This window comes from Calonectris borealis, chromosome 24, assembly GCF_964195595.1.
Source record: "Calonectris borealis chromosome 24, bCalBor7.hap1.2, whole genome shotgun sequence".
In the NCBI taxonomy this organism is placed as follows: Eukaryota; Metazoa; Chordata; class Aves; order Procellariiformes; family Procellariidae; genus Calonectris; species Calonectris borealis.
Genome location: NC_134335.1, coordinates 2,528,233 through 2,553,735, shown reverse-complemented (window position 1 = coordinate 2,553,735; position 25,503 = coordinate 2,528,233). Strand labels below are relative to the sequence as shown.

General features: G+C 38.0%; 1 protein-coding gene across 11 annotated transcripts in view; it reads left to right on the top strand.

The window, feature by feature from the left end:
* SIK2 (salt inducible kinase 2) overlaps positions 1-25,503 on the top strand; it is a 57,896-nt gene that overhangs the window by 5,998 nt on the left and 26,395 nt on the right. For 7 of the 11 annotated variants that reach the window (XR_012677146.1, XM_075172911.1, XM_075172910.1 and 4 more), the window contains 3 exons: positions 4,503-4,619; positions 7,813-7,876; positions 17,126-17,287. Coding sequence is in view for 10 of the 11 variants with exons in the window: in XM_075172911.1 (XP_075029012.1) it covers positions 4,503-4,619; positions 7,813-7,876; positions 17,126-17,287 (343 nt within the window). In the remaining variant the exon portion in view is untranslated. Of the gene's footprint in view, positions 1-4,502; positions 4,620-6,442; positions 6,553-7,812; positions 7,877-11,946; positions 12,035-14,323; positions 14,379-17,125; positions 17,288-25,503 lie in introns of those variants that run through there. The other 4 variants (XM_075172917.1, XM_075172916.1, XM_075172918.1 and 1 more) reach the window with 4 other exon arrangements.

The window sequence follows — 25,503 nt, the reverse complement described above, 5'->3', positions numbered from 1 at the left end:
AGTGATACATGTTAGTGTTATAATTTTGGGAGTAGGTGGGTGATTGTATAGACAGTATAGAATGTTACTGTGTGCTTCTGTGGCGTGTTAACCTTCTGTAACTTGTTCTAAATCTACGATCACTTTTTACTTGTGGTATGGGGAGGTTTCAAAACTATTGAAAGAGGATTTTTCTGGAGCCATTCTGTTCCAAGAGATGTGTGACCTGAAGACTTGTTTTCTTGCTCCCACACTTTCAGAAGAAGGATTTGGTTTCAGAAGAGACCCTTTCAAAGGTCTCTGGGAATTGTTGTATTTCTAAATGTGTGCAGCAAGGAGATAGGATAGGAAACTTCTGGAAAAGGAAGAAAGTAGGAAACATTGGAACATGAAGCACTGTTGTTGGCCAGAAAGTGAAGGTTACAGCAGGATTTGTAGCCATGTTTCCCAAATTTATATGACCCATTCTTTTTTATTATTCTTTTTTTTAAATGCTTCTTTCCTCTAATGAAATTTTACTGGATGTTGCTCAGGAATTAAGACCTGTTCAAGGATTTTAACCATGTAAAGAAGAAAAATGTCTTCTGCACATTTTTATTTTATATAAAATTACTTACTTTTTAGTAACTGAAGTGATTATATAATTGCATATCTTATTAACCTTGGAAAACACAAAACTATAGTAGTCACTGATTATTAAGGAATTGAAGTGGAACTGGAAGTATTTAATCTTTAAAACTGAAGAAGGACAAATGAGTTATCTAGGTTTTTCTAGGGAAATGGATACTTTTGTTATCTGGGAAAACAAAGTTAAAAACAGATTTTTTTTGTTGTTGTTGGAATTCTTTGTGGATGTTAGAAGCTACGAACTGCAGTATTTAGAATAATGCCTGATATCTCTGGAGAAAGTTGGCAACATAGACACTTGTAGATAGGCTTGGAAGTGGTAACAGGCTGTATTTGAAATATTTGTACTTTCAGTATAAGGAAAACTCAAAATTTAAGAGCAAACTGTGGAATGCCAAACTATACTGGAAAAAATACCAAGAGTCAATGTACTTGTAAAGTTAGATTTTTCAGTAGGATAAGGTGATGGGAGTCAAGATTCACTGGAAAAAGTAGCACTAGGAAGCCATACTGTTGCAGAATTCCCCCCCTCCCCACTAGAAGTATAGAAGAAGGAAGTATAAATATTTGTGCTAATCAAACTGATGATAGTGTGATGGATAGATAAACAAAGGTTCAGCATGAGCCCCAGAGAGCAGGCTGCTGTTGGGTTTTTTGGTTGGGGTTTTTTTTTCCAAATTGTCCAGACCCCCCCTTATTTATTGCTTTGCTGCAGTTTCACTTGTTTACTGTGGGTTTTTTTTTCCTCTTCTATGCTAGACTTAACCTCTTTCCTTTGAAGTCCTGTATATCTTTGCTTTTATTAACTTTTCTGTACTGCACATATTTCCTATGTGCAAGAAGAGTAAACGGGAGAAAGTTACTATATTTTTTTTGCTTGCATTTGAAGAGAGCTTTGTAAAACACCTAACTGTGGGGAGAAAATGCACAGTGACTGTAAGGTGAAATTAAATGAACCAGAGCCAGGGAAGGAGGCAGACTTAAAAGTTGCAAGTGATCCAAGTTTTAGGTAAAGCTTCTACACTGTGTTGTCTATGTGAAGAAAGAAGTAGGTGAAGAAAGAAGCTACTGCAAATACCTCAAGTTGCTGAGAGGCTGATGCTGTCTGTGTAAATTGCTATTCTAATTAGATTGCCATTAAACTTTAAATACCAAAAAATGCAGCAGGATTTTTTTGCATTACCCTAGATCGATGAAGGAGGCATTCAGACTTTTCTGAACACCTGATCTGTCCAAGATTGGAGATACCTTATTGCTTGACTGAAAGATGTATTACCGCTTTGTGATAGGAGTGCAAGATTGCTACAGGTTAATCTTTTCGTTGGTTTGTAAATAAGAAATAGTGGGCTCCATTCCTCTTAAATCTGGAGGTCACCCAAATAACGGGTATAAACTGGGATAGATGTGGAGAATGAAGGAGAAGCCAGCTTGTGTCTCTGGTTGATTCCAGAGAGACAGGATAAAATAAATTAGAGGAAGGGGAGAAATGTGACACATGGGTTGTTTTTGATAAATATTTCCTGATGTATAACAAATTGGTCTGGCTTTAGTGGTTTGGTTTGATTACTTTGACATTTTGTAACTTTCTAGTGAAGTGATTTCTTCTTAGGCTAATAAATTGTGCCTGCAAAAAATAAACAAAATAACCAGAAGTCATTTTATTAGGTGTGATCTTAAATTAGACCAGGGAGACTTAAAGGTATGGTTTTTGTGTGGTGTTTTTTCTTAAGCTGCATGAATGATTGTTTGCATCCTCTCCTGCCACATGGCATATAATCACACCAAATAAGGAAGCAGCTTGCTATTCTGCCTTTATAAGTGAGCGAAAGGGGACCTGCTGAGAGAATGAGCAATTGCTGTAGGGAGTAGTCAAAGGGAGAGCAAATTTAGCAAGACCAAGTGGGAAGTATGCATTTGGATAGTCCAGTCCCATGCACGTTACTGTTCTTCTTTTGCCTGTCCCGTATTCCTTGCATGTGTGACGCCAGACCTTTATTATCAAGTCTTATACGTATACCAAGTGTAAGACAGCAAATTAATACTGTAGTTGGAAGGAATGGGAATAGGATGAGGGGGTAACAAGTGGGAGCAGAAGCAGGTGATTCACGTTTTATTTGCATGGTTTAGAGATAGTGTCTTCATAGCCAAAAGACAGAAACTTTCAAAGGGAGATCTGTAATATTTTAGGACCTGCCATCTTGAGCATCACTGTTCCTGTATGCTTCTCAGTGTGCAATATAGTGTAATGTGAAAGAGGGCAGAGTAGATGCATTATGGAGAGTGTTGTAAATACAAATAGCTAGCAGAAGACAACAGGGGGAAGCATGTTTTGAAAAGATCAGGCATCAGGATCTTGTAAATTGCTGTATGTTATACTAGGATAGAAGAAAGTTGCAGAGAGCTGGGGAGGAGGAGGGCAGTGTGGAGTGGTTGAATACCATTTTAGGTACCACTTCTTCCAAAGTACCCACTGTTATGTTTTGAAGAATAAAGGCTATGGAGTACCTTGTGATTAATGGTGAAAATGTTGTGGGATGTGATCGTCTTTCTTGTTTTCTGTCTAATGGCTGTATATATCGTTATTCTTATAAATGTGTATTGGTTTTTGATAAATCTAGTTTCAGTGAGTTCTACATTAGTCGGACATTGTTTAAAATAGCTTCAGCTATGTAAGAGTACATCCTGCATATTAAAAGCAAAAACAACTTTCCACTGATTACAAGGCTAGATCATTTTATTCACTTGTAGCAGAATCTTATTTTTCTGGTGGTTGGGGAAGACAAGTGATGTTTGAAGAGGTTATCAAGCAAAAGCATACTGAAATGAAGTCAATAAATAGTTAATTCTGAATTCAGGTGGGTCCATAATCAGCCTTGCTGGAGATAATGAGGTTCGCCTCCTGTGGATTTTTGTCTCCTGCATAGCAGCTGTCTCCTATAGTTCAACAGTTTGTGAAATGCAGTTATAATTGGAAGCATTTGTGTGACTTACATTGTTTGCTCCTACTTCAGCATTAATAATGTGATATTCAGGGTGAATAAACACCATTTATACATTCAATACTCTTTAGTATTGTTATCCTTTGCATGGTTTTTATGGCAGCTATAATTTTTCTTTCTTCTTCATTTAAATTTTTTTTTGAAATGTCTTCTGTTTGAAATTTTTAGTCTCTTAAGCGTATGTAGTTATCTGTAATTCACTTTGCAGGTATTGGCTAAAAAGAAGGTCAATAGGACCAAGATCTGTTTTCTAAACTATTGAGATCTGTTTGTAAGGTTTGACTGACAAACATATTTGTACAGAGTTTTTTCCCCTGATCGGATGAACTACAGATGCCTTTATGTAGTAGCATATTAACTACAGTTAAAATAAGCATGTCAAACAGCTGAAACTACAAGGATCCATCATGTTTTGATTATTTGTGTTGAGCCAACAGTTTTTCTTTTATAATACCATTTTGCATTTGTGGATTCGAGTTAGCTACCTTGACTCCAGAAATGGACACCATTAGGCTTTTTAAGAAGATTTTTGTCTTTACAACACTGCTCATGAAGGGTCCTCAGTTGTTCCCACCTGCTACTGATACAAGAGCATTCTGCACCTGGGCTCATTGGAGCACTGGCCTCATCACTGTTCTGTGTCTTCCATTTCTTGTAAAACTTTCTTTTTCTGACTTGCTCATGTAGGCAATATTCCTGCAGCCACTTAGTGGGACTACTACATGTTTAATGTGCTGCTGTATTTTTAAGTATGGAATGTGCATTTCTGAGCTAGAAGAAAGCCCCCAGTTATCTGGGGTTGCATTATTCCCTTTATAACAAGGATAAACTCGTTATAAAGTTATAATGAGGAAAATGTTGGGGAGTTTTAATCTCACTTTTGCTATTTGTCTGCAGGTGGCAATAAAAATCATTGACAAATCTCAGCTGGATGCTGTAAATCTGGAGAAGATCTACCGAGAAGTGCAGATAATGAAAATGCTTGATCACCCACACATTATAAAGCTCTACCAGGTATGGTTAGCGGTGTCTTTTTTCCCTTCTCCCCCTTTCTTTTGCTCCTGTATGAAGAGTTGGCTCTACACCAGTGACTTCTGGCAGATCACCAGTCTGTGACAAACGCGGCTTTTCTGGAATTGATTTGCATTGGATAAGTGTTTAACTTTCTTTGAAAGGACATCAGTTGTCTTTTTCATTCTATGGTACCAGTTAGGCTGTCCGTGGTAGATAATCAAGCGTACCTAAAATCTGCTTAAAATACACAGAAGGCTGTAAATTTTATGTTAGTGAAAGAGCTGAATTGGAAATACCCAGTGATGAGACTTTGCTGTCTGTTCGTAAACAAGGTACTATGTAGGCTAGAGCAGGGTAGGAATATTCAGCAAAATGTTTGAGTACAGTGAGACTAGCTGGGAGGATCTGCATGGATATAGTGGTTTTCTTTAGTCGAGTCTTGGTTCAGAGTGCAGATGGAGGAGTACTTGCAGCCTTTTTTTCTTATCCAAAGATGGTAAGACATGAGGATACGTAAGTCCAGATTCTGCAGATGTGCTTGTGATGTAAATGCACACACCAGGCAAGAGCTTCCCAAACACTCTATCTTTAAGTGCATTTACTAGGAGATGAATAACTAGTTCTTCGGATTTATTTTTGTTGGAATCTTGCATTTCACTTCTGTTGTGGATATGGACAAATTGATACTTACCCTAAAGTGAATTATGTACGTTGTGGAATTGAATGTGTCCCTTTGTAACATAAAGGATGAATAATTATGGTACAACAATGTGTATTTACATAAGAGATATGCACAGCACAACGTGCTGTTGTGATAACACATACAATTGCAGACAATGAAAACTTTTGAAGGTTTTTACTTGTGACTTTTTTTGGTGTGCATAATTTGTATAGTAAAATGTAGGTTTGTTTTATATTGTTTCTCTTCTGTTTCATTTTCTGTTGCTGCTAGCATATGGTAAAATATTTGAGGCTGCTGGCGTTTCTGCTTCAGTTAACTTTTGTTTTTTAAGGCTTTCCTGAGAATATTCCCTTTGGGGTCTGTTTGTTAGTGTTCTGTTTAACAAATCACATGGTGCTTCTGAGATACTCCTGCTTGTTTCAAATAAACCTAGCTCAACAAACAAATCAAGACTTGTGCATGCAAAAACCAAACTTTGAATTTAAGTTCATCTGTTGTCTATAAAGGCAATGTGAGCACAAGGACTTGGACTTGTGGTGTTGGAGTTGTTCTACTGAATAAAGACGAAGATCCTGGTTTAGACTTGTTTAGCTTTAATTTCATCTTATGGGAAAGAGACTAGCACTTCCTCTTTAAAATATTGATTCACCGAGTAGAGGCGGACCTTAGGGAGTTAAATTTCTAACTGACTTGAGTAATATTTACCACAGTTCCTTCTGAATTAATGTCAAAACACAAAAATGATAGTATCTGAGAATAGTTAAATTAAGTCTGGAGATGAGCAAGATCACTTGAAGAGGAGGGTAATTGTTATGTAGTGCTTACCCCTTTACTACTAAGGATTGGCTTGTTAGAAATGCATTTGGTAGATAGGTGAGTTTATTTTTAAAATAGCTTTCAATCAAATTGTCTCACTAGTTTGCTTGTTTAATGTACCCATCACTGTACTGTGTCCCCACTACAAGTTCCTGGATTGTCTCATGTCAAGGAACTACTGAGGATTGTCAAAGCTAGGTAATGAAGCTACCAATCTTGGCTTGATTAAGAATGGTTCCATATATATGTAATCCACAGGCTGTTGCAGCTTCCTGTCTCCAAATGTTGGTTTAAAACAGTCTTTCCAAACTGTTTTGCCTTCCAGATACAGACATTTCAATCATAATATGCTCAGCTGTTGTAGAATTGAACAAGGGTGCAGGGGAGACTGAAGAACTGCCATCTTGTTCTGTCTGCTGGCTTGTCAGTTTTTTGGTAATTCTGCTGGTTTTATAACTATGTATCTTTCAGGATTTGCCTTTTTTTTTAAAAAAAAATTCCTCTAAAAAGAGTTTATTTGTGAGCAGCCTTCTAGTACTTTCAAGCTTGTGCATAAATAAAAAGCACAAATCAAATTCCAGAATGTCTTGTCCACAGACAGCTCAGGCTGAACTGTGGCTATTGAAATAGGCCCAAAATGTGCTGTGTGTTGAAATTGTTGTGTTGTACTGAAGGGAAGTCCTAAATGACTTTTTTATTTTGAAGTAGAGGATTTTTCACTTTCAGTGTATCTTTTGATTTTGATTATGCTATTTGTACAATGCATTCCTGAGCAGCTGTTTAAGCAACTGAGGAGTAGATCATTAGGAAGAAAGCTGAAAGATAACTGACTGGGCTGCCTTTTCCCAACTTGTATCATGGAAGTATGGAATTTTGAATTGCTGGGTGAAATCTTTCTGTTCAAGGCCATGAACGTTTTCCATGTTCATGGAAAGTTCTGAAGTCTTCCCCTTACGCTCTTTCTTTTTTCCTGTTTATCTCCCTCTATTCCTTCCAGCCTCCCATGTTTTTGAATTCTGAGTAGTCTGTTCTTGTAATAGAAAGGCTGGAACTTACCAGAGAGAACGTAGAAGATGCCTAAAGTTTGGTGGGTTTTTTTTCCTCCCCCTACCAGGGGATATATTGAGGATGTGATAGTTCTGTAGCTGTACTGTCCGATTGTACAATGGGATCCTGTGATGTGGTGCTTTTACTTGAACTTTGCCAGATTTTAAGACTGATGCTCATCTGTGTGGATTTTTTTTTCTCTCTATAACTAGAGAACTGTTGGTAACAGAGGTCAGTATTATCCCCAGTCATCTTTTCCAAGCAGCAGCCATCAGCATGTTACAAAAGTTGAGCAAGGGAATTACTTCAGGCTGATTCCTTAAAGGAAAGTCTTTAAACTAGCTGCTGAGGATACTATCATTTTGTGTTAGTCACTTGTGGCCAAGAATCCTATCCACCTCCTCCTCTGTACACTGGCTTTATGAAGTATTTAAAGCTTATCCTTGTGCTTAGCATGCAAATGCTCCCCTTGAAATTGTTGAGGTAACTTGAAAAAACAAAGTGAAAGATTGTGATAACTGTCTGTGCAAGGCAAAGACTTTCACATCTTTACCAGAAGAGAACAATGAAAATAAGTATCCATTTGGGTGTGTGTTTACTTTTTGCTCTGCCCACAAACAATCTTATGTGCGATTTCTCCATCAACAGGTGATGGAGACCAAAAGCATGTTGTACCTTGTGACAGAATTTGCCAAAAATGGAGAAATTTTCGGTAAGCAAGATAATATTTTCATGTTCATCATTTTAAAGTTAACTTCTGAAGTTTGTCAATTGTATTTATCTTGTCCAAGGATCCCTTTTACTGTAGTATGTCGGTTTCCTTTATTTGTCAAGAAATGTGTGATAACTGTCACTGTTTCTCATTTTAGAATGAAGAACTTTAGGGAAAATTGTTACAGTGTACACTAGCATAAGAAAAAAGTTTAAAATTACTGATGTTCCTTTAGCAGAACACGTAGCTGTTAAATAGAACAGTGCAGGATAAACTCTCATCTCAGCTGACAGAATTAGCAGATTTTCAGCATTGAGTTGAGATTAAAAACTATATTTAAATGGTCAGCCCGATAATGAACAGTGGCTCAAACAGTATTTCAGGTAAACTGAAGAATCTGTTTCTTGTGCAGTTAAGTACTGATTTATCAGACATGATTTTTGTAATATGTTTTCAAGGAAGAACATGGTGGGCAGGAGGGGGTGTCAGTGTGACTTAGAGTAACACTCATAATAAAAATTTTAGGTTGTCTGTGTTGACCTGCGTGGTCAAATTCACATTAATTCTTGTTCTTTGGCTCAAACTCATCACTCAAGCAGGAACTTCAGTGTTAAATTTGTGTAAAATACAGTATTTTTTAGTTGTAATACTTCACGATGCAAATTTTTTTTTTTTGTAATGCTCAGCTTGGACTACAATAGAGATCTCATTCTATTTCCTTGGACGAAGTTGTTACTTAAATCAGTGCAGGACAATTGTAGTCTATAAATATTCTGAGCAGATAACAGTTCACACTTGCTCAGCCCTCTTTTAGCATACATGATCGCTCAAAGTGCAGAACAGTAAGAATCCTTCAGTATTTTGAAGGACCAGAAGAATTGAAGCTTACTAAATTTTAAAATCTTCTGCTGATGATCATGTAAAAGGAAATTTGTGAAGTGGCTGTGCATCAGCCTTTACTCTTCCCAAGGGCTATGGAGTGAATAGAAAAAGTGATTCCATGCTCCTGAGGCTTGCGTTCTAGTACTGAAGGTGATTCCTGCACTCTCTCTCCCTTCTTGATTGTGGTAACGGGCACAGTAAAAAAAACTTCTACTTGCATGTAACACAGACCTGGTTATGGCAGCCAGGTTGTAGCCTTTGAGCTCTCCTTCAGTGTAGCTTGAATAACTGTTCATAACTCTAAAAAGTAAGGCTTATGGCACGTGCTATGCCATTATTGGTTATCTCTAGCGCATTTTATCTTTCATCATTGTACTGTGCGTACATGTCCCAAGTTATTGTTTGAGATTTTTCTAAGCTATTGAGTATAGGGTAGCAGTGAAGTCCTCTCAAGCAGTGCTCCTTTTTAGGCCACAAAGAAGAAACACATGAAATGTGATACTAAGTAGTTAAATGCATTTCATTTTAACTTGTGTTAGTGCCTTTAACTTAACTAACCTGTGTTAGTGCCTTTAACTTTAAAATGCGCATTAGTGATCAAAGTAAAAAATGATTTTTTTCAGCTCCTGCACATGCGACAAAATATTTGGGTCAGAGTGTTCTTCTGACCAAAGATGAGCTTGCTATTCGTAAACTTGTTTGAAATGGTTGACAACCTGCAGAAAATAACAAGACAATGTTCTAATAAGGCTGGGATGATAAAATACCAAGAATGTTATTTCCATTTCTGTATACAGCATGTTAGCATAAGTCTGTTTTGGGGTCTGGTAACCTTTGAATATCTTGTGCATTTCTCAGGAATGTGCGTTTGGTTGTCTTGGTTTATTTTTGTGTTATGTTTTTCTCTGAAGGAACAGCATGATTTGCTGTGCACTGATTACCATCTGGAAACACTGGATAAGAAGAAAGGGGATTCTGTTTTTCGCCACCTTCTAAGCTGCTGTTCTTGAACCAGTGCTAATCTTGAAGCCCAGCCATGAGTTGCAGGCTGGCCTACAACTCTTTTTTTTTTTTTTTCTTTTCTTCTGAAATCTTTCCATTCATCTTACTACTTGCCTTGGGAACTACAGCAACATTGGAGGTTGTTGATCTTGCAAGATTTGTATGCAGACTTGCATAAGTGATTAGCATAAGCCAAAAATCTATCTAAAAATTACCTTTGTACCTATATCAGGTTAAGTTTGTGTATTTTATGTAGTTTTAAGGTTTCATCTATGAAACATTCTCAGTACTCAGTCAAGATTCTATAACTATTAAGTTATATGATCAGAATTTACATGATCAGAATTATTTTTTTGCTGCTGCTTTATGTGAGAAAGTGAGGTGGTCATAGGGAAAAACAAATTAACAGAAGGCAAAAACCTAAAACTTTAATCAGCATGGCTAAAGATTCTAGAAGTAACTTGCCTTCTTATTTGTCTTGGCTTTAATGTGTATCATTTCCTGTAAAACTTTGACTTAAACTCTTAGTTCTTTCTGAAGAAGCAAAGCCTTTTGGGCTCTGAGACTTTCCCTGTTTGCAGATCCTTTAATGTATGCTTCAGACACAGTTTAGCTAATTCTCTTAGACCTTGTTTTCTCATTAAAATAATTAAGGAATCTTTCTGGGTCCATTATTAGAGACTTAATATTTCTGTAGAGTTTTTTCTAAATTAATTTTTTTTCTGATTTGTTGGAATGATTTCTCAGAGTGGCTTTTGTAATTAAGGATGGGTTATTCTGCTGTTGTATGTATTTGACACTGTTATATATGTTTTTGGAGGAGGAAGCAGAAATGAGATAATGGCAGAAACGTGTTAGAATTTCGGGGGGGGGGTGGGGGTGGTGGTGGAGTCTCTTCTGTTCTTTCTGCAGGCTCTCAGCCAGAAAGTGCACTACCAACAGTAAGTGCTAGGTGAAGAGCAAATGGTTACTGTCTAGCAATAAGTAATAACAACTTTGTTTTAAGTTTGAATGGTACCCAGGACAATGGGTTTATTTTCCATGAATGAGTCTAGCATGTCCTAGTAGAGTAAGAGAAGAAAGGAACAGAAAAATAGCAGAGGAGTAGAAATATTCTGAAAGGTAAAGAAAATCTTTTTAGCTGGAGTATTTCATACATAGCACGTACTGTTGCTTTGTTCAGGAATTGGACTGAGGTGTTAAAGTAACAACCTTTCTTGCTCAATGAAAGCTAATTTCTTGAGTTTTATGCTTGATACCCAGCCATGTAGAGTTTTCACATGCATTTTAGTTGCAATAAGAAAATTGGAGTTGCTGAGAAAGTTTCTCTGAAACTGTCAGTTAACATCACCAGGCGGAATGAACTCAGAGGGCAATGGAATAGAGTTCAACATGTAGAGGGCCCTGGTGATTGGAGTGCCGAAGAGGTGGAGCCTGGCTTATCTTTATTTTTTACACTGGGGGGTGGGTGGATGTATTTCATGGAAACAGAACTCAAATGTTCAAAGTCTCTTCTTGTTGTCTGGGTTATCTCCCCCCCCCAAGTCCTATCATTGGACTGCTTGTCATAAGCAGGATATCATGTCCAGGGCAACTTTGATGTAACTGGAAAATAGAGAAAAGCAGGGTAGGATTTAAAAAACAAACTAGTAGAAAGATGACTCAAACTATGAGCTTTTCCTCCTTCCTGTCCTGGTCTTTCTTTGGGTGTTTTGAACTTGCCATGTCAAGTCTAACAATGTGTGAAATAGTCTCCCTTTTATAACATTAGTTTTCAAACAGCACAAGTAGTGGGATGCTCTTCTGGAGTCCGGTACCCAAGTGTCTTCGAAGTTTCTAATACTTTGCCATGCATGATCCAGTTTTTTGGGGGATTTTATTTTCTTTGCTCTGGAGGGGGAAGCTGACTATCAACCCTAAAAACAACGTAATTGTTCAGCAGGGGGAAAGGGAATATCCAAGCTTTCAGTTATGGTTGTTTCTACCCACTCTTGCTTGCTGTCTGACATACTACATGTGCATTTTAAAAGCAGTTAAACGTGATCAAACTACCAGCTTGTGTGATTTATGTCTAGCTTAACAATTGTAACTATTTAAAGGAATGTGCTGCTTTTGGTTGAAGTTTAGGAGCAGTTATTTTGATCTTGTCCTTCAATTTCCTCATGTGGCCTCCTGCTGGGTTGTAGCATGAAACTACCAAACGAGATAATAGCACAACTTCTTCATCTGGAGCTCCAGTACAGCATTTGACACATGACAAGGGTGACTACCTATGTATGTACTTTTCTGGTACTTCCTTTTTCTACTTTATGACAGAAATGTGAAGGAGAGAAAGACTAAGGAACGGTTAAGGGGCAAACATTTCAACTGCCAGACATGGTGCCTGGGAAGAACAGCTTAACTGCATTTGCATACCCACTCTGTTTTCTTATATCTCATAGTTGACTTTCCTGATTGTTTAGGTGTTCCTTACAACTTTCAGTCTGTTTTGCAATTGGACAGTAGGTTGCGAGGACCTTGCTGCCTTTTAGAGAACCTACAGGAAATAATGGGATACTGTCAGACTACGTTATTTTGCTAATTCTTCTACTCTTACACAGGCATCTCTCTGCTTTACTGTGAAGAACCGTAAGATTATTCTGAGATTTTCAAAAGCGTTCACAATGGAGACAAAATGTTTATTTTTTACTCTTGCCAGATGCCAGCCAGGGCATCCCCTGCCCCATTTAAAAAGTTACTTTTGTGGAATGATAGTAATGCACAGAAATGCAAAATCAGCTGCTTTAGTCAGTCCTGTTTGTGCTCGGCCTCTCTTGTCCCAAAGGGTTCCTTGGGACTTACGCCTGTTTTTGCAAGAGGCTCCTGTGCATTCACAGTGTGTGCCCAATGATTGCAGAGGAAAATAGATCAGCCTGGGCAGTGTGGTGGGTATCATCTTCTACACATGCAAAAACAAACATCCCTGTCAAAGTAGATGTCAAAGTAAATCTGATTTTGGAATAGCAAAGCACTGAACTTGCAGAGAGGCTGGTAAATACTTGGAAAAACGTTTCTTACACAAAACAGCAGCTAGATGTGAAAACACTCCTACATTAAATACGTACAGTAACTGGTCAGGCAAAGTGTGCTATGGTTGTGCAAATGAAAAAGTAATAGTGCTATTACAGTTTTTGATGCTTTTCTGAGTGTTTCTCTGAGAACGAGACTCCTTTCATAGCTAGTCCTTTGTGATATTGCAGTATCCCGGCTCAGTTGATACAGAAGACAGTCTTACAAGTTTTCTAGAGTATTTCAGCATATATACTGAGCCTTAAGGAGACGTGTTTGATGGTATAAACCTCTCTGCTTACAAAGTCAACTTCTCAGCATCTTGCACCTGTTTAAGTGAAGAATAAACTTGAAGTATCTCCAGAAATGCTTCCACGTGAAGGAGACATTCAGACATCTCTTTGATTTCTTAGAACATTAGTATTTAATTATGTTTGTACCTGTAAGAGCCTAGCAGTTTGTCCTGGACAATTTCATACATGTTTTGAGCAGAGATGCAGAAACCTGGACTGGAATGGGCTTGAGCACCTTATCTGCTATGTCCCAGCCTCGGTGCAGGATCAGCTGCACCGTTCTTGGAAACGTCCGTAGAGAAACATTCAGTAACCTTCCTAGACAAAGCTATTCAGGATCTGAGTTTTTTTAATTATAAAGATTCTTTCTGATGTTTAATGTAGATTTTCTTAGCTGAAATTCTAACCGATTATTACTGCTTCTGTTAATAGGCATTCATAAGACTAGAAATACGATGTGTCCCCTAATATGGGATTATTTGTTCCTTACTAAGCTTGAACCAGATGAGTGATATCTTGACTGCTTTACACTGAACCCACATCACAGAAGAGTTGAGGTTGGAAGGGATTTGTGGAGAATGTCTACAGGGTCAACCAGAGCAGGTTGCTCAGCACCACAGATGGAGACTACAATCTCTAGCCAACCTATTCCAGCATTTGATCACCTGCACAGAAAAAAACCTTTTTCTTAGGTTTAAATTGAATTTCCTGTGTTTCAGTTGGTTCCCACTGCCTTTTGTCCTTTTGCTGGTACTTTTGCTGAGAAGAATCTGACTTTGTCGTCTTCCTCCTGTCAAGTATTTATACACACGATAAGATTCCCCTCTGCACCTTGTCTTCCCCAGGCTGAACACCCACAGCTCTCTCAGCCTCCCCTTGTATGACAAGCGCTCCAGTCCCTTAATCATCTTCATTATCCTTCTGTATGTGCCTCTTTAACAGAGCCTTAACATACTAAATTTAAAATGTGTACAATTGTCCACGTAAGTGAAGGACCGTATTTAAAATGAAAAGCATTGACTACTGGGTTTGCCAGACAATGTCTGAGTCACACGTTTTGAAGTAAATACCATCTTAATCTTTCAATTGTCTAGTAAACAAATGTACTTTGGACTACTGAAAAGGCTGGACAGGAAACTGCCTTGTGACAAAAGTCCTGCTGCTTTCTGCTGTGCATCCACCTGAATCTAAGATAGCTTTTGGTTTCTATTTTTTTTTATAGAAAAATGAGAAAAAACCTACCACAGAAACATGTAGCCAGAGGGTATGACATGAGGGTAAGATTTGTCAAAGGACACGTTTATAGGTAGCTTTGCTATTTCAGTCTTTGCAAGGTACAATATGGTGCTTTGCTCTAGGGATCTACAATAAAAACTAAAGAGTCATGGTTCTTAGCTCCACAGGTATATACATGCATATTCAGTGTCCAGATTCTAGCTTTTGTGGCAGAAGGTCTCTAGCAAGTTTCAGCTGTCTTGAAGTGGTTTCTGTAACCCAGGGGCTGGCACACTGCCTGTATGCCAGCCTTTCCTATTTGCAAGCTCGTTAATGCACAAACAGTATCCTTGCACGTACCATCACCTATTTAGATAGGCTATGGTATGTTCTACTTCTCCAGGAGAGGAAAGCGGTGTTTTCAGAATAAATGACCTATTCTGTGCAGACTACTAGACTTGGTGGAATACTTAAGGCCAAGGTGGTTTGGAATCTTTAAATAAGTCCTGACAGGTTAGAGCCATAAAAGCAAATGACAGCTTGGATTCATTAACTTGTTTGCTGCATTGCTAACAAGTGATGGATTAACAGCTTAATGGGCTGGCTTGCATTCAGTGTAATTTAGTTTGTGCCTTTGATATCTGACTTCACCTTGGTATTATTTGTGACTGAATGATACTTAGCTTGCAAATATTATGACCTCCCCTTACTGCCAGGCTTTTGTTCTTGTGCTTTGCCAAGTTAAACCAGCTAAAAGTGCCTTAAGACTTAGGTTATAAGCTCTGAGGAGAGTTTTCAGATCTGCAGGTTCCAGAGATGAGATCTAACCTGCTTTGCTTAAAAATATTTTGAGGGATGCTGAAATGGGTATACTGCAACTGAGGTCTCTAGTCTGCTGCTTCAGATGGTTCATGGTTCAGCAAGCCTCTGTGCTTGTAGAATGTGCTTGGGAGGTAGTAACACTAGTGCATGAAATCCTTTCAATCCCAGCACAAGTAAAACAAAGTTAAGTTACCTCAGTAATGGGGTATAGAACTTTTTCCTAAATGATCCCCCTATAAAACATCTTTGAAATAAGCCTGTTTTACTGAGCATATTAAGAAGATAATGTGTTAATGATTGTATTTGTTTATTTAAACCATATGAGTGAAAATGTAATTCAGAAGTCACTTTGATAATCAATATCACACTGTCTGGAGCACTTAACGGCAGTGTAGTCTATTAACGGCAGTGTAGTCTAGTGACCCAAGTGCAGCAGAGAACTCATGATGTATAAGAATGCAAGGTCAGTGAAGTGGTCGATTTTATACAATCCAACAACAAATAATTTCTTTTTCATGTTTTTCTGAATATTTGCAAAAATCCTCATGGTTTTTGGGTGGGCCTGTGCCCCCTCCTTCTGAACAACATACTACTTTGTCCTTACCTATAGTAAGAAGGAAGCAGAAGTGCACCATCGGTGAAGTTTTACCTGAAATGTATTTTCAGGTTTTTAGAGTGTGCTTAATGTGAGCTGCTCAGGCCTTCTCTTATCATAAAGAAAGCAGAAAAGCTTAAATGAAAATGTTGCAAGCACCTATAAAGCTGATAAACAAACCAAAACACCACAGCCTAACAAAGCCAGGTATTCTGCTTTGGCATTGTGTGGGGGAAGATTATGCTTTTTGGATCACTGAGATTACATAACTAGCTTAGATATGATTAATCATTTTACTTAAGGATTTTGTCAGAGATTCTTATAAATAAACAGAACTAGGCTCGAAATCTCCATTACATCATGTTCAATTTTCAACTTGCAGAAGCAGCTGTTTGAACCTGTTAACTGAATTCAGACAGAAGTGTTTGTGTCAGCTGGTCTGTAAATGATGATTCTTGTTCATGGGACTTTGTCTGTAAAGGAGGGGTTGGAGGCAGCTCCAGCAGTTTAGTTCTTGCTCATTGGTTTTTGTTTAACTTCAGTACTAGTTGTGATGCAGCAAGTGGTTGGAGATTGCTACGTGTGTATATGCTCAGCCCTTGCCTGTGATCACTGGGTACAGTATCTATATGCATTTGCTGCACCTTGGCCATTAACTGCATTCTTCGTGGGATGCTGAAGGCAATTCTAAAACCATCCTAACAGTTGATTCTTTGATTTTATGCCTCATAAGAGAAAGAATAGAATTGGCTATAGAAGCTGTTTCTGTCAAGACTCACACAGCTGCTGGTTCACTTGTTTTTGTTCCTGAGGATAAATGAAGTCTTCAGTTTCAGAGCTATCATTTGTTTCAGGGCTAACGTTAGTTTTTACAACATAATCAAATATGAAAACAAAATGTTCTTTCTGCTTGTGATGCAATGAAGATAAGAGGGAGGTCAGGATGGGTACCTTATGGGTACCTGTTTTATTTCCAGAAAAAAAATACTTTTAGCCACCACGCAGCCTCTGTTGAGGCTTCAGAGGGAGAAGTGTGGCGTGAAGCTTGCATGAACTGGTAAGAGGCTAAAGCTTAAAGTATCTCGTGATGGTGAAGCCAGTTATTCCAAGTATTCCCCATTCCACCAGAGTTGTGTTATATGAAAATATTTATCAGAATAGTCAGGTAACTTTAAGAGAAGGAACAGAGAGTAGAGTTTCATTACACAGCAGCTTTTTATTACTCTTTTTTTCCATTCTTTTGGAGGGGAGGGTGTGAGAATAATGGGTTGGAAACTGGGGTTGGCTGAAATACTTTTTGAGTTTCCTAGTGCTAATTATTTGAGAGAAATTATTTAGTTTCAGGGTTGTTGCTTGCTGTCTAATCCATTTCAACCTGCTTTATTTTAACAGATTACCTCGCCAGCCATGGCCGACTAAGTGAGTCTGAGGCCAGGCGCAAATTCTGGCAGATCCTGTCAGCTGTGGAGTATTGCCATGGTCGAAAGATTGTTCACCGTGACCTGAAGGCTGAAAATCTTTTGCTTGACAACAACATGAACATCAAAATAGCAGGTACTCAGAATGTAGATGATATTCAGTAACACCTTATTTTTAGGAAGGCCATTCCAGTAATTCAATTGCTGCTGCCCCCCAAGATATCCTGCTGTAAACAGAAAATCAGAGTGGTAATACATGTAATATTTTTGCATTATGGATATCACAGCACATGTAGCTAAAAATTCCTAGATTAGCTCTATTATACTTCCAGGAAAAAGGAAATAATTTTTGGAGTTATAGTCATTTTTTGTGGGTGTCATAACATGTCTATAATGCTGCCAGATGTTCAGGTTAAAACAGAGTTAATCAAATAACTTCTTTCAACATTAGAAAAACTCAGAATGGAAGCTTATTGATTTTTTTTCTTTTTGCATGCATGATTTCATTTTAATTATAAATTTAGACACAGCAGATGTTGCTAGCAATGGAAATCATTCTGTCAGTTGTCAACTCATTACAATTCCACGAATCCTTCCACACTGACTTTAGCCCAGACACTTGAAATGGGAAAGCTAGATAACATCTTGATTTGGAGGACTGCTGAACTTCAGTCATCAATAATACGGGAGCAGGAAAGGAAGGCTAACTGCTGTAAGAAGCTGGTTTTTATAGGAGTAAGCTTGCTAGTTCTGAGAGGGAAGTGTGAACAGATAGCCAATCAGGCTGAGAAAGGTAAAGTGATAAAACATTTCTGAGTTGTAGATCACTGCTGGATTATTTTACCCATGAATTTCCTCTCTGGCATTCCTGAAATGGATGAACTGAAAATGTATCTTGATCTTTAATGCTTTCTGTAAGGATAAAATTGCAGAAAAGTGTTAAATGTGCCAGCAGCTCTCAAGGATGCGCTCCTTTTTGTCTATGGAGTACGAAGACAGTGTCCTTAAAGATTTTAAAGGAAAAGTTAACACCTGTTAGCATCTGTCATGAAGAATCACCCTTTTCTCTGCAATACTACAGGAAACATTGGGAAGACTAGGCAGTTAATTCTGGGGATTAACTTCACCCTCAGGAAAAATCTTTTAAATCCTTTCAAGTCATCTTTATCAGAATGGGCAATTCTATACAATCTTTTAAAATGAGCACTCACCTTCGAGATGAAAACTATTTCTTGAGCAAGAATTTTATCCTCTTTAAACTTAGAGAAAAGGAATCCATAGTCATTGCTATTTCAAACAAACAAACAAAAACCCCACCCAAAAAACAACATAGGTTATCTTTGCCTATGAAATGGGATTTTACTGATAGACTAAGAAGGATTTCGTATTAATGTATGTATTAATAGAGTAGCTTTCCCAGATCCTGGATGTTTGTTGCTTTTTTATTGACCTTTGGTTTTGTCTGTACATTTAAAACATTCATTCCTTTATTCTTTACCACCACCTTTCCACCTCTAGCGTCTTTTTCACATGGTTTACGAGTTTACAGAAAGGTTAAGTAACAGATAAATTAAAACTGAGGAAAAGGAAAATACAGCTATGTGAGTTCCAGAACCATGATTTTCATAGAGTATTAGGCTACTGTTATCAAATCCGAATGTAAGGCAGGTTTTTTTGGCAGAAGGAACAGTGTGGAAAACAGATTCTCTGAAGCTGGAGAGGGAAGCCTATTAATCTGCTCCTTGGCATGTTCTCCGTATTTCGTGGCTCTTTAGCATCTCAGAGTGGGAATTTTACAGTAGGTTCATCGAAGCTGTAAAAATTGTTATTTAACACTTTATATAAATTAATAGCAGAGTCTTTGCAGTAGTCTCTTTTTCATTTCATTTGATATTAAACTGTTTATGGTTATCTTTTAATTTTCTCTATACTCTATTGTGGGCTTTCGTATTAAACTGTAAAAATATTAAAAGCTACCATCAGATGAAGTAAAAGGGGTTTGCAACTGTTGTAGTAGGAAGATGCAGTTCTGGTATAAGTTCTTATTTAGGGCATTTGATACCTGAAGAAAGATAAAGAAACAGTTTGGGATGGAGATGATGTCTGGACTTTATAACAAAGTGGCCCAAGTATAATAACTAATAACATTGAGATTGAATTGGTGGTGATGTCTCAAAAGTCTGAAAATAGGGCCACCTGCACTGATTGCTTACAGCTGGTAATAAGGCTGTGAATTTGACAGTGAAAGGGTTTTGGTACTTTGTTATGCTTTAATCCAGTGGGTTCATCAGCACTACCATTTGTAGAGTATTTTTACTTTTGTCATTTCTGATTTCAAACTTGCATTTATTTCTAGCACCTACTGACAATCATAGCACCTGGAGATTTATGACTGACATACAATTATTTACCAGAACAATGTATGGCTTCAGTACATACTGTGTCTAAGAGCTGCAAGTCACATGGACCCCACTTACTATGAGTAACTGAACTAAATATAAGGGAATTTTTGTGCTATTGTTCATCTATGCTTTCTTTCCTCGCCTTCTGATCTGCCGCTCTTCTCCCCCTTTTCATCACCACATTCTATCCCTTCTAATTTCTTTTCCTCCACATCAGTGTTCTGCACTGCAGCTTGTCACGTTGAGCTTGGCATAGTTTTTCAGAACTCCTCAGGGGCCTCAACTGTGCTGGAGTGGGGCCGTATTCGGAGGTATTCCTTTCATGGATGTCCTTAGCACCGCAGGGATGCAAGTTCCCTGCCTCCCTGAACACTGCAGTGCAAGCATGACACAGGCTCACAAAAATGCTACTTCAAAGGCATCTCAGGAGACCTGTTAACCGAAGAAAGGTTAGAGACATGAACTGTTCTGTCGCAGGGAATTTCAATGCATAGGTTCTTCAGGAACTCAAATAAAAGCGTTGATAAATGGTAGTTACTAGATTCATCAGCTGCTGCTATCTCTTTCCTCCTCTTAGCTGTTCTTGTGCTCTACCTCTGTATTACAGAAAGTTAATTACAGGTGGTCTGTATGTAAATGAACACATTAACTGACAGTGATTCATATAGACTGATTCTTTCATGTATCTTTGTCAAGCTTTATCAGATTGATAGCAATTCCTGTGTCCAGTTTTGGTGATAAAGTAGCTGGAGGAAAGTTATGACTGCTAGAAACTTTGTAGTGATTTGTGCTGAATCAGTTGTTTTATTTTTCTCTATAAAGGAGATAGACGATGAATTCCACAGAATGGTTTATCTGTGATTTTGGAGTTATCTGGTGCTGTACAGATCCCTGAGAACAGTCTCTTCCAGTGGTTCATATTCTTCATGGTTCATTTATCAAACTGTGGAAGAACAAAGGGCAGCCAGGATCCCAACTCTGACAGCTAGAATTACTCTGTAACTCGAATTAGTCTAGCAATTGAAAAACAACACAGTAACTGATGAATTATTTTGATAGAAAGCTCTGCAGTGTCAGTGTTTGCATTGGGCCCCAGCACTATGTGTGGGGCTGTCCCTTGCTGATCACTCCAAGCAGCTTTGAAATTCACATAGATACTCATGGCCATTCCAGGCTCTTCCTGACTTCCAGAGGACGTCTTGATTCATTCTGATGCTTCCAAGACTTTTATTAAAGCTTTTACTCTTTAAGAATACAACATTTTTTAGTCAAATACAGAAACGCGCATGAAGTATTTCAGCTATCAGGAGAATAAACTAAGATTAAAAAATAGGTGTTCCTAAAACTGATGAGGCTGCCACCTTTTATACTTAAACAAGGAGGCTGGACTGAAATTTAATAGTTTTGTGTTAATATTGCTCTAAAAGGAAGATGATAGATAGAATTCAAAGGATCTTTCTTTTCAGTCTTAGTAACTGGATAAGAAACAGGGGATGAGTAAAGAGCTTGAGGCGGGAGCTTTGATAGACTTATTTTCTAGAAGATACTAAGTAGTTGGGAGCAAAAGCCTCAAGCTTAAGTTTTAGCATAAGTAACATAAAAGAAGGTATTAATCAGATAAAATGTCCACTGAGAAGGTTGCGGCTGAAGAATGCCGTACCAGGCAATCTCCATTAGGTGTTGCATCAAATTTGTTTTTAGCACTAGCAAGGTAAACCTTCTTCGTTCTTCGCAAAGTTATTGCCTGTAGATAGCTGATTGTTCACGTACCCTTTACATTTTGCTGTTTTTGGAAGGGATCATAGGGACTGGATTTCAGTTACTGATCACTGATACGCTATGCTGTCATCAAATAAAACTTGCTCATTGTCTGTACAGTGAAACATCTGTGCATTTGTGAAAATTAAATACAGCTTTGAATTGAGGATGGAATAGTGAGCTTCTCTCTGTATACTTCCAGCCCCACAAAACTGCCAGATTAAGATGCCTTATAGATGTCTGCAGAAATCATGCCATCTTGGTGGTAAAGCTACTGTGTTTGAACCAAATCAGGTAGGAGAGACTGTTATTTTGAAGTAGGTTGTAGTGCTGGTTTGTCTTGCTGGTGGACAGTAAAATATGCATTGACGTCAGAACTAGCTGATCAGCATTCAGTTCATGAAGTGGGTCAGGTTTGTTTCTAACACACTCATACCTTTCCTTTATCAGTACCTCTCTCCTGATTATCTCCTTTGCTCATATTACTATTCTAACAAAAGATCCATGTGGCTCTATGAAGCCAGGCAGATTGAATTCTGTTGGTAATTTTAGAAGAATAGATTAATTATGGCTCTGAAGCTAGTATCCTTTCTAAAGGATTTTTAGAGGTACAAATTAGAGACTACCTCATATTGCTGGATGCACAGCAGAAGTTGCAGTGGTTCTGGCAGGGAGCTTCCATTTCTCAAATTGCAAACGGGTCTGAAATCTTAGTCTGTTTCCATTTTTAACAGGAAAACAAATTCCATTTAAATGATGAATGTTCAAAAAATGATACCTTCTAAATTCAAGATTGTTCTAAAGGGGGTAATGAGATTGAGAAACAAAATACCGCAAATGTTGAGAGCCAATATTTGCAGATTGCACAAACACAGTGTTTATTCAACTGAACACAATGCTGCAAATGATCGTATTTTTTTAATGTGCAGATTCAGGCAAATGTTAAGAAGATAAAGATCCCTCCATTATATAATCTCAGTCCTCTGGTAACAAGTCCAATTTCAGTCCTTTTAGGATTCTGTGGCTGGCATATGTTTCTTTGAGGGCTGGCATATTTTTCCCTTAAACGTCAGTAATGTTCTTAAAATCCGTTTCTCTGGAATGAGAAAACTTAACCGTGTTCTTAGGTTAAAAACGATTACCTTTGATCCACAATAATTATGGTAGATCAGCAATTGCAAAGTAGAAAAAACGTGGAGGGGGGGAAGAGAGAGAATGAGAGACTAGTGATTGTTTTGTGCTTAATTGAATCCTGGCCATTACAAAAAGTGGAACAACTAAACTGACAGTGCAATAATTAAAAATTGAGGAAGCCCAATGGACCAAGCATCCAGTATCCTATCTAAATCCTGAACAACTTCTTTGAAATGGTTTTCGTGGATGCTATTAATTCTTGCGTTCTTAAGAAATGGTTTAACATCATTTGAAGACACAAGTGTAGAAAGCATAATGGAAACAAAAAGAGGTAACCATAATAATTTATGTACCCTAAAAAATAATGCTGATCTCCCTGCACAGGTAATTATTTTGTCCAACAATAGAATATAATTGGATTTCTAAAGATAAGAGCAGATTGCTGAAATATGCAACACTGTTTTTAAGTCCTATGTTACATGAAAAAGTCCAGTATGAATTAGTAGGTACCTGGCTCTTACTGTGCTTTGTATTGTCAATGCATGCTATTTTTTCAGCAGAAGTTCATAACTGAAGGATACTGGTGTTCCTTGCCCATGAAAAAGGGAAGAAATTGAAGTTCTAGAACTGCAGATCAAAGACAGAATGAAGGAACCATTTTCCAGGTTTATAAGACACATGCTCCTAGACAAAGCCCACAGACTCATGAGGAATTCCATACTGGGTCAGATCCATCTAGCAGTGACAAGGAGAGTATACCAGGCTGGCCGTTTTCTGCAGCTTATTCCCCTAGTGCTCATCCCTACCCCCAAACCCCAGTAGCCAGTATTGTTGTATTAGTGCTTATACAGAGTGCATCCTTGGCTACTTCTTCTAGTATCAATTTATAGACCTTTCATTCGTGGATTTGCCTAATAAAACTTAATCGTCTGTGCTGTCACAAGACCATCAGATGCAAGCCAATTGCTGCTGTCCCACCCAGTCAAGCACTGTCTCGACAGCGTAAGTTCTGTAATTCTGTTGCTTAGATAGGGAGCAAAGGTAACGGCCTTGCAAGGATCATGCCATTCAGTTCTAAGATGTCCTTGCTCTTGAGCTACTTTTGGTAACCATAAATAAAACCATTACGTGTTAAGGAATTACGCATGTAAAGATAATAGTAAAAAACCAAAAATCCTAATTGTAACATAAACCTGAAGCTTCTCTTATATTGAGCAGTCAATATAAAGACTCTGTTCTGTCTTTTGCTGTTCAGATTTGTTCATGTTTCTTTTTGAAGTGGCTTCCATGTGTCCCCATTCACCAAATAGCTAATTTAAATCCAGTCTGGATAGGCAAAGTGTTTCACTTTCTTTGGAATTGAAATCTTGTGTATTTCCAAGCAGGTCATGCTTTCTATAGCTGTGCTTACAAATATATGTACATGTACTTGTGAATCTGATACAAAGATTTATGAGGGTGGCACCTGAGTAGGAGCTGCAGTTCAGACATAAAGATTGATATTTATCTGCAGTACTAAGAGGATGTTGAAAATCTGACAAATTCAAGGTAAGTGAAAGGAGAGATCAGATTTAACGACCTCTACACGGACAGCAAAATGCTTCTGAGAGAAGAAACTGCTTCATGTCTCCTGAAGTATTGTCAAGGTTGCCAAGCCAATTATGTGTGAAGAAAAGTCTCCTCAAAGAGAATAAAAAAATTCACAACAAAAGTCTAGCTGTGATAGGAAAAAGGCAGGTGACATACAGTGATTAGGGGATTTTTTGGTTGAAGATTTTATTGTTTCCCCCTCTGTTATTGCAGCTGCAGTTGCAGTGGTTTCAGAACTGAAGGAGGACATAAAAGGAAGGATAGCATGAATGTTATATTCAGTGTTTCCTGTGTAGATTTGGAATCTGAGCTGACCTTGGCCGTTTGCACCTCAAGAGTATGGTGACATGCCAGGATGCCATTGTGTAACTGTTCATGCAGCTGCCGGGCATTCTGTGTGCTTGCAGAGCATGACACTGTTACAGATCTCGTGTGTGGTCTGACCTTCAAATATTCTTTCTGGCATTGTAGCCTTCTTACTGATAAGCAGTGGGGCTCTTCTTTGATTATGGACAAGTCCCAAAAGTTCATTGCTGTGAGATTGGGTATCTGATTTTCTGACTTTGAGCTAACACACTGACCTTGGACTAATGTTGGAGATTTAACCTCTTGAGGGTTCCACCTGTACCAGATATTTACAGTAGTGCAAGATGTTCTCTTGTAACAAGGTATGTTAATTATCTGGAATACAATATTAATTTAGGGACATTGGGTTCAAAGGGTAGAATGAAGCTTAAATATTTGTCTGTCTTTTAAGTTTCCAGTCTGATTGTTGACAATGCAAAAATAGATGAGGGATAAGAGTATCACATGTCATCACAAAAATGACAGCTCATCATTAGCAGTCAGCACACAGATACATAAATCTCTAAGGAGCTAGGGTGATTGTAGATCTGATTTAATCAATCACTGTTTCCAGCAAACTCAATCATTCCTGTTTGAACTAGAGTTTATCTTTTTAAAAGTACTCAAATTTCTAATCAGATTTTTAGAGTAATCAATCCACCAAATACTACTATGCTGCCCTAGAAGATGATTCTAAATCAAATCCATTAAGAGAAATTATGGAATACAACCATTTTGAAGTTATTTATGCCCCAGAGCCCCTTTACCAAGCAGTTTGCATAAGTCCGAAGGCTCTGATCATCATCTTTCTTCAGTAGATTCTCATGAATTGTTTCTTCCAGACTGAAGCCATGGGCTGAAGCTCCTTATTTGTCACTAGGATCACTTTAGCAGATTTGATGTCAGATAAGCCCTGTAGTTCTAGTCTTGAAGGGAGGATGACAAGGCTGTCTAATGACCAAATCGGCTTTGCTAGAACAGAGATTTACTTGTTCAGAACAAAAGCATTTTGGGGAGGAAATACAAAAGGTAAAACTGCAAGGATATAAGAGATGTATCTATTCCTGCTTTGTGTGAATACAAATAATGGGTATGGTTAGTTTGTGATGAGAAATGAAAAGGA